This window comes from Lipotes vexillifer, unplaced genomic scaffold (genome assembly GCF_000442215.2).
Source record: "Lipotes vexillifer unplaced genomic scaffold, Lipotes_vexillifer_v1.1 scaffold469, whole genome shotgun sequence".
NCBI classification, from domain to species: domain Eukaryota; kingdom Metazoa; phylum Chordata; class Mammalia; order Artiodactyla; family Lipotidae; genus Lipotes; species Lipotes vexillifer.
Genome location: NW_006788006.1, coordinates 4,090,431 through 4,098,769, shown reverse-complemented (window position 1 = coordinate 4,098,769; position 8,339 = coordinate 4,090,431). Strand labels below are relative to the sequence as shown.

Below are 8,339 nucleotides of genomic sequence, written 5' to 3'. Positions count from 1 at the left end.
AAGCACAGGGCTGTCAGCTCAGAGCCATGGCTTCCTTCTCTTGGAGCCTCAGTTTTCTCATCTGAATATTGGGGCCAAGTGCTGCCCTCTTGAAGAGCTGTTAGCAGGGATGAGGAAGCACTGGGGCTCCAGCCACCGTCCTGTGCCAAGCATTTTCTTGGGCTCTGCCTTCTGCCTGGAACAGTCTCCCTGGCCCGCTTCCCTCTAGGAGCCCCTGCTCACTCCTGGCCCAGCTGCAGCAGCTGGGGAGGGGGCCCCAGGATGACGCCCACCCACCCCTGCCCCGCCCTGGGGGGGTGGCCAGCTGCCGGCCCCAAACTCAGCTGCCCCAGGCCTGGCAGTGGCCGCGGCCCCAACACTTTCTCAATGAAAGGTATTTGGCAGTGGCGTCTGACACCTCATCACACCCAGCCTGGAAGCCAGCTTCTCCTGCCAGCTGCAGGGGGAACCCCCCAACTCCTGCTGCCCCCCAGGACCCCGACAGGCAGGCCCACAGTCTGCGTTGCCTTGGGCGGGGGCCTACCCCTCTGAGCTTCCCTCTCAGCTAAGGGTGTAGACACAGTAAGTCTGGATAAATGCGCATGCCCCTGGCTCCCAGGGCCCTCAAAGCATCTCCCCTCTCTCGTCCATCACAGCCTATCCAAGGAGAGGCTGGGGTGCTGGCACCGGGGCCTCCAAACCTTGTCTCCAAGCACAGCCCTGGGGCCCACCCTCAGAGACTGGGGCTGATACCCTCGGGTTTGCCAGATTCTCCCAGACCCTCCAGGCCCCTAAGTCTGGCCCCTGGGCAGGGGAAGATGTTCCCATGAAAGGCATGGCCTGAGCAAAAGTGTGAGTGAGGGCTGGAGAGGCTGGGGGTTGTCCGATGGAGAGTCCTCCAGATGGACAAGAGCCAGCGGGCCATGTGGGCTGAGCACTGACTCCACAGGTGTGTCGGGGTGTGTGTGAACCTCTCTCCCCGCCAAGGCCAGGCCCTCTCCGGGCCCCCATTGTTGGCACAGAGGTGACACCTCTAAATGCTAGACAGGCAGATGGTAAGAGGGACTGGAGGGGCAGGGGTGGACAGGTGGGCGAGCGGGTGGGTGGGTGATAGAGGGGAAGTGGGCAGTTGAGTGGGTAAGTGGGTGGGTGTGCAGAAGGCCTGAGCAAGCCCTAGAATAAGGGAATAATACCCCGCACTCCAACTCCCTGCCGCCACCCTTTCCGGGGGCAATCAGCCAGGCACAATGCTCCCCATTCCAGGCCCCCAGAAATGCCACATCGATGCCTTCCAGGGACCGATGTCTACAGGCCAAGGGAGTCTCACGCGTGTTCTTGAGGGGACTGCTGGGCCATCCAGGGAGCCCCCCGCTCCTGCCGGGATTCACTCTGGGGCCCAAGCAGCCCTTTGCCTCTCCTTTTTGGGACCTCAATTTCTCTGTCTGGAAAGTGGGGGTGTGGTCAGAACAGCGCCTGCCCCATGGGGCGTCAGGACAACTTGCCTGGCCACGCGCACACAGAGTGCAAGCAAATGATGGTTCGGCACCTCCAGACTGGGAGTCCCGGTGATGGCTCAGGACCATGGCCTTGGGCAGCCAAATCACCATGTGGTCAAGGCATGGACAGGCCTCAGCCGGCTGTGACCCAGGGCAGGGCAGCTGTGGCCCCGGTGGAAGAAGTCCAGGGAAGCCTCAGTTCCTGCCTCCTGGGGCAAGCGGCCCTGCCAGGGCCCCTCCCTGCCCACTGTAGCCCCTGGGCATGTGGCCAGATAGGAGCCACTGACCACAGCCAGGCAAGGAGGATAAGGCCAGGGCAGCAGCTGCTACTGTGTTTTGCAGTCAGGGCTGCACAAGCCTGAGCTGCTTATGAGTCAGCTCTGCACACGCATGTCACAGATACACTTCTGTGGGCATCGGTTGGGGCCCACGTGCCTGCCTGAGGAGTGTCCAGGGCCGCACGGGGGCCTGCAAGCCGCTTGCACACCCATGTCCGTATGTGCTTCAGGCCTGTTTCTGCCTGCCAAGGTGCACCTGGATCCAGCAGCCCCAGCCTCCATCCTTCTCTCCCCAAGACTGACACCAGGAGTTGGAAATGAAGCATCTTTAATTGAATCCCTGCCCCGACACCCTGGGGAATCTCCAAGCACCAAACATATGAGAATTGTGCTCCCCAGCCCCAGAGCCAAGAAGCCTCTTCCCCAGACCTTCAATGGGCCAGGTCCAGACCCCACACTCACACCTGTTATTATTTATTCAATAAATAACCCCAAGAACAAAACTCAGGGTAGAGGACCCAATAAAGCATCCAGCTCAGCACAGAAATCTTAAAGGGAGGATTATCTGAAATCAGGGTCAAAATATGAAATGAAATCAGAGCTGGCATGTGAGCTGGGAATGATCCCCTCTGGGCCTCAGTCGGTCACCAGCCCCGACCATCATCCCAGGAGGCTGGCTCCCACAGTCAGGACAAACTCCATTTCAAGTCACACAGCAACAATTATCTGCCTGCATTTGCACCATCGGACCTGACTCAACTCTGGGCTGGGGAGGGAAGTGCCCAGAAACCTCAAGAGACTTGCCAAGGACAGAGGAGTCCGGAGCAGGGCAGAGGAGCGAAGCTGGGGCCCAGGGTCACTGCTGGACCCTGCCACGGCGGGTGCGGAGGGGACCTGAGGCTCGTGCCTGTGCCTGTGCCCGGCCCACCTCGCCCATCTCCCTGCGGATGTCACCAAGAGCTGCCGATGGGGACTCCAGCAGCCTCTGGAAGAGGCTCGGCCAGCCCTCTGGTGTTTCCCGGCACTGAAAGGTGACGGCTGTGCCAGCATCGGCCTTCATCTCCCTGGAGAAGCCATCAGAGGAGCCATCGAAGCAGCGGCCGATGGCAATCTCCTTGGCCAGCCTTGGGCTCTGGTCAGTGACTGTATAGACACCATAGTTGTGACCCAGAGGGTCCAGCGGGGCCAGCATGGAGAAGACAGCCAGGTCATCAGCGGGTGCAGCAGGGGGGTGCCGGGTCAAATAATCCTGCAGGAGTCCGTTGACCGCCACGCGCCGGCAGCTGCCCTGGGGCATGATGGTCACCAGCGTCCTGTCCACCTGACGCTGGTCGAACAGCATCCCGCTGCACTTGAACTCCACGCAGGCGGCAGATATGCTAGGGCGCTGGGGGTCTCGGACACTCCGGTCATCCCGCAGACCGTAGAGCTGGCCCCGGGTCCGAGGGTGGCTGCCCCCCGAATTGTGGGAGCGGACCATGTATTCCTGGGGACCCTGGATCTTCACCTTGAGGAAGCAGGCTCTGAACTCCTGCGGGTTGGGCCACCAGGCCAGGAGATCTCCAGTCCAGGAGGCCGGCGCGCCCTCGCGGAAGGGGACCACGTTATACTCGTATTTGTCCACCTCCACGCGAGCAAAGCGGAAGTGGCTGGCGGTCACCGGGGCCTCCTGGCACTCCCGCAGGTTGCGCCACGGGTACACGGGGCCGTTGGCCTCGGCGGGGTCGCCGGACCTGGGTTTGGCGAGGTTGATGCGGAAGCCATTGCGTTTGAGGGAGGGGTCCTCGTGGTCGGTGCGGCGGTAACCCAGCTTGTCTAGGTAGGGCTGGGCCACGCCCACGGTGGCCGGGAGTGGGCGGGGCCGGGATGGGGCGGGCTCCAGCTCCTCCCCGCCCAGCGTGGCCGTGACCAGGGCGGTGTAGGCGTCTGGCCGGTCAGCATCGCAGAAGGCGGGGAGGCAGGCCCCGTTGGGACCAGTGACGGCGCTGTCGAAGCGGCCCCAGGCGCGGGGGTTGGCCGAGAAGCCGGGGGCAGGCTCCAGGTTGACCAGCGTGACCACCACGCCCTCCACCTGCTCGTTGGGGTTGAACTTGTCGTTGGCGTAGGCGCGCACCTTCACCAAGCAGCGGCGGCGCTCGGGCACGTCCAGGTTGAACAGACGCCGCTCCCGGATCTCCACGTTGCCCACCAGGAAGACCCGCTCCTCCCGGCGGACCCGTGAGGCCGCCGACCTCTCACGCTGGAAGCCGCTCTCCTCTTCCCACAAGCCCGTGTCAGGGTTCAGCGACCACAGCTTCAGGGCCTCCACGTGGCCGGCCATTCGGATCTGGCTGGCGGCCACACGCACGGCCACCGGCCCGGTCTGCAGCTGCTCTGCGGAGCCGGCAGCCCGGAGGTCCACCGAGAACATGCCGTAGGTGCGCAGTGGAGCCAACTCCCCATCACTGTCCACAAATCGCAGGTCACTGGGGGCGGCAGCCGCCGAGGTGACATTTCGGGGGTCAACAAATGTCACCCGGGCCTCCACAGCCCCTGCGTAGGGTTCACCATCAGCTCTGCGGAAGGCTCTCGGCGGGATGACCAGCTCGCCTAAGGGGGCTTCGTCCTCCAGCTCCCCGAGGGATATCGTGTTGCTTTGGCTGGCATCTAAGATGACAGGGGCTTTCTTGCGCATGGCCTTGACCTCATGGTACACGCCCGCACCTCGAGGGTCAAAAGGCAGGACCCTGACAGTGTCCACGAACTGGCCACTGGGGTCCACGAAAGTAATCACCAGCCGCTGAGTGGAAGGTGCCACCTCAATGGTGAAGTCACCCTGGTAGGATGTGAAGCCAATGGGCTCCCGGCCCAGTAGGATCCGAGCAAAGCGCAAGGGCTCCCTAGACTCAGCGGCCACCACACGTCCCCGGATCAGCCCCCGAGGGGGCAGACATTTCCGGCAGCCACATTCAGCCACTATCTTGACTGGGAGGATGTAGCCAGAGCAGTGGATCTTCCTGCTCTCCAGCCGGTGCACTGAGCAGCAGCGGGAGCCTGCATCCGCACATCGGGGGCTTGAGCCTGCAGGGCTGGGGCAGAGGGTGTCAGGGCAAAGGCCTATGTCCAGGTAGATGGGGCCGCTGCCTGGCTGACCACAGTCATCTGGAAGCTTGATCAGGTGTTCTCGGGGCTGGGGGTCACAGGCTGGCTGGCCTGGGGCTGTGGAGCAAGAAATCAGCCAGATCAGGGTAAGCGGGGGAACTCCATGGAGGCCAAGGTTGGGGGCCTAGATTGGGATCAGAGGCTCAACCCGGGGGCTCAGTGGGAGCCTGGGATCCGAATGAGCAAAGTCAGAGATCAGTCTGAAGTTGGAGTTCCATTTGAAGTTGCGTTTTAGCTGGGGTTGGGGCTCAGTTTGGTGTCAGGGCTTGCTCAGGACTGTGGGTAGGGTTGCTGAGGACGCTCACCAAGCACGGTAAGTTGGGCAGTGCCCGATCGCACGGCCCCGGCATCATTCCACGCTTTGCAGTGATAGGTGCCTGCCTGGTCTGGGTGAAGCCCATGCAGCTCCAGGTGGGTCCCGTACCTGTGCATTCGCCTGTCCAGCAGGGTCCCGTTGTGGAACCTGGGTGGCGGGTGAGCAGCACCATGAATGCCCTTGGCACGGGGGAGGGGCTGCATCCGTCCCGCCCCACATGGAAAACAGGGAGGTTGCAGAGCAGCTTCCTCTGGGTCTCTGAGGCACCACATATCATGGGAAGCCCATTCCAACCCCAAAGCTGGGCGCGAGACCCTTGAGCATGGGGCAAGGCACTCACCAGGAGTATTTCTTGGGCATGGGGGTGCCCAAGGCTTTGCAGCAGAAGGTCACATTCTGGCCAGCCTCTCGAACTCGGGACTCAGGGTGCTTCACCAGATAGGGCTTCTCTGGGGGCAGAGGCAGCAAAGGTCAGGGCCCTGCCCCACCCCAGCTTCTCCCAGTGACCCTTCCCAAGAGCAGGGCCCCATCCTTTCCCTTACAGTGATGCCCTGTTTCACTTGGGCCTTTTCTAAAGACCCTCCCCCGACTCAGGGTCACCTCACATCTGCTGGAGACTGTGCCCTTAATGCTTTTTTTTTTTTTTTTTTGTGGTACGCGGGCCTCTCACTGCTGTGGCCTCTCCCGCTGTGGAGCACAGGCTCCGGACGCGCAGGCTCAGTGGCCGTGACTCACGGGCACAGCCGCTCCGCGGCATGTGGGATCTTCCCGGACCGGGGCACGAACCCGTGTCCCCTGCGTCGGCAGGCGGACTCTCAACCACTGCGCCACGTAGGGAAGCCCAATGCTTAATCTTAATGCTTCCCTTTGCAACTCCACCTCTTACCTCACATCTTCTCCAATGACCGTTACATCTTATTTCTTGCCCCATTGGCCTCACTGTGCATCACATCATCCCAAGTGCTTGGTGTCACCCAGAATTTCCTCCCCAGTTCCTCAGCCCCCTCATCCCTCTTACCATGAGGCACTTACCCAACTTATTAAGGACAACAGTGACCACAGCAGAGATGGAGCTGTTGGCCTGGGCCTGGGCCATGCCTGCAGAGAAGCCATCCATTTGGGCACTGACATTGGCTCGGCTGCTGGCACAGACTCCAGGCACCCAGAAGGTTCCGTGGGCATGGCTAGTAGCCATGGTGCCAGGCCAGTCTCGCAAGGAGACCCTGGCTCCTGGCAGCGGACGCCCAGGTAGGGTGACCACTGAGCCCAGAAGGATGTGGTCAGGGCACCCACAGGTGTTGGGACCACACCCTGGGGAGGGGGGACACAGGAGGCAGAGACAACTCTTGACCCCTTCCTGGGGAGGGCTTTCCTCTCTATCAGTCACTCAGCAAAGGTACCCAGACACCCTCCCCACCTTGTTCCCCTCAGAGAGTCCTCAGCATGGACCTGCTTGCAGAAGCCCTTGGTGTGAAGGACATGGGGCTGGGTGGTCAGGGCTGGACCAAGGGGAGGGACCTGGGATCCTGGTGTGAAGGAGATGCCCTGGAGGAGAGGACAGGATAGGTGACTCTTACAGGGCAGAGAGGCTCCTAGCATGAGAGAAAATGTTCAGGCAGGGGCTGGGGGCCCAGCGAGGGGATGGGTCTTGGGCCCAGAACATCTCCCTCCTGTCACAATCCTGCGGTTTCTCCATAAAATGGAAAATTCCACTGGAAACTTCAGGGCAGAGGCACGGAGAAGGCAGAGCCAAGCAGAGTAGGGTGGGGAATCCCACCACCCCATTGGCTACTGTGCTCCCCCACCCTGCTGTGTGCTCTGCTGGGGCAGTCTCCAGACCATATTTGTGGAGACCAGGCCTGATTGGAATTTCCAGTCGCCTCCTGGCTGGCCTGGTGTCTGGCCCAGGGAGGGCCTGGGCATCATGTCTGCCAGGGTGTGAGCGCATGTCCACGTGGGCATGGGGGATGGGCGTGGCCTGCAAATGCCACGCGTGTGTGCACCACGAGTGTGTGAGCCAGCTTCTGTGTGTATCCACGTCCACCAGGACATCTGCACACTCCAACAGGCACACAGAGGAAGTGCCTCCTCAGATCTGCCCATGACTGGACACGACCCCCATGGCGTCCACCCGTCCAGATGTACACATTTACCAATGCTCTTCGGGGGCCCGGAAGGGAAGGAAAAGCCAGTCTCCAAGTGGTTCAAGTTCTGGTCGTCCAGGCTCCGCCCCTACACTCAGGCTCCGCCTCCTCCCTCCAGGCACCAACCCATCAGGCTCCGCCTCCTCCCTCCAGGCACCAACCCATCAGGCTCCACCCCAACTAGCCCCTCTAGGTACTTCCCTCAACTGGCCCCGCCTCTAACCCAACTATCTCCTCCAGGCCCCGCCCCTCCTACCTGGACATGTAGGCCTCACACACTTCTGTGCCTCCAGGGGACGCCCAGGACACGCATCCGCAGCGGGGCTTGGGCAGCGGCGGCGGCGCAAGCGACGGCCTGGACCGCAGCTCCCTGAACAAAGACCCCACGGGCCCCACGCACCCCACGTGGCCTCTGGGGAGAGGGCAGGGATGGGGGCGTCAGATGGAACCTGGAACTCATGTTGACTGTGGGACTGGACGGTGCTCTCGTCACGTGCATCCGAGTGAGAGAGAAGTCCTGCCCACTGCCTCAATCAGTGCTCCCCCAGGCGCACCAGTCGAATGTGCAGTTGAGGTACCTTCCCGCCCCCGCCAAGATAAGCCCTGCTGTTCTCCCTGCGTCTCACCCACATCTGGGGCTCAAAACACACTTCCACAGAACGGCCCTAGTTCTAGATGAGCAAAAGAGGGCAGTGAGAGGGAGCTATGTTCCTGGGGGCCCCTTCCTGACCCCGACCTGGGCCCCGGCCATTCTTAGCCCCTCCCTTCCAAAGCCCCTCTCCTATCCGGTCCGGCCCTCTCCTGCGGCCTTGCTCCTAAAAGACCCCGCCTCTTCCTAGCCACGCCCTGCACCCTCCCCCTCCCCCCCCCCCCCCCCCCCAGCCACTGACAAGCACCTGTCTGCTTTCTGTCTCTGGTTTGCCTCTTCTGAAAATTTCATATAAGTGGGGTCATAGAATATGGCTTTTTGTGGCGGGGGGGTGTT

The 8,339-nt window shown here is 61.9% G+C and overlaps 1 protein-coding gene across 1 annotated transcript in view; it reads right to left on the bottom strand.

Moving 5' to 3' along the window:
- Positions 1-2,551: 2,551 nt before the first annotated feature.
- CILP2 (cartilage intermediate layer protein 2) overlaps positions 2,552-8,339 on the bottom strand; it is an 8,265-nt gene continuing 2,477 nt past the window's right edge. The window contains exons 4-8 of the mRNA XM_007461095.1: positions 7,611-7,766; positions 6,243-6,521; positions 5,551-5,659; positions 5,200-5,357; positions 2,552-4,951 (exon numbers count right to left, since the gene is read on the bottom strand). Of these exons, the coding sequence (XP_007461157.1) occupies positions 2,610-4,951; positions 5,200-5,357; positions 5,551-5,659; positions 6,243-6,521; positions 7,611-7,766 (3,044 nt within the window). The 3' untranslated portion in view covers positions 2,552-2,609. The remainder of the gene's footprint in view (positions 4,952-5,199; positions 5,358-5,550; positions 5,660-6,242; positions 6,522-7,610; positions 7,767-8,339) is intronic.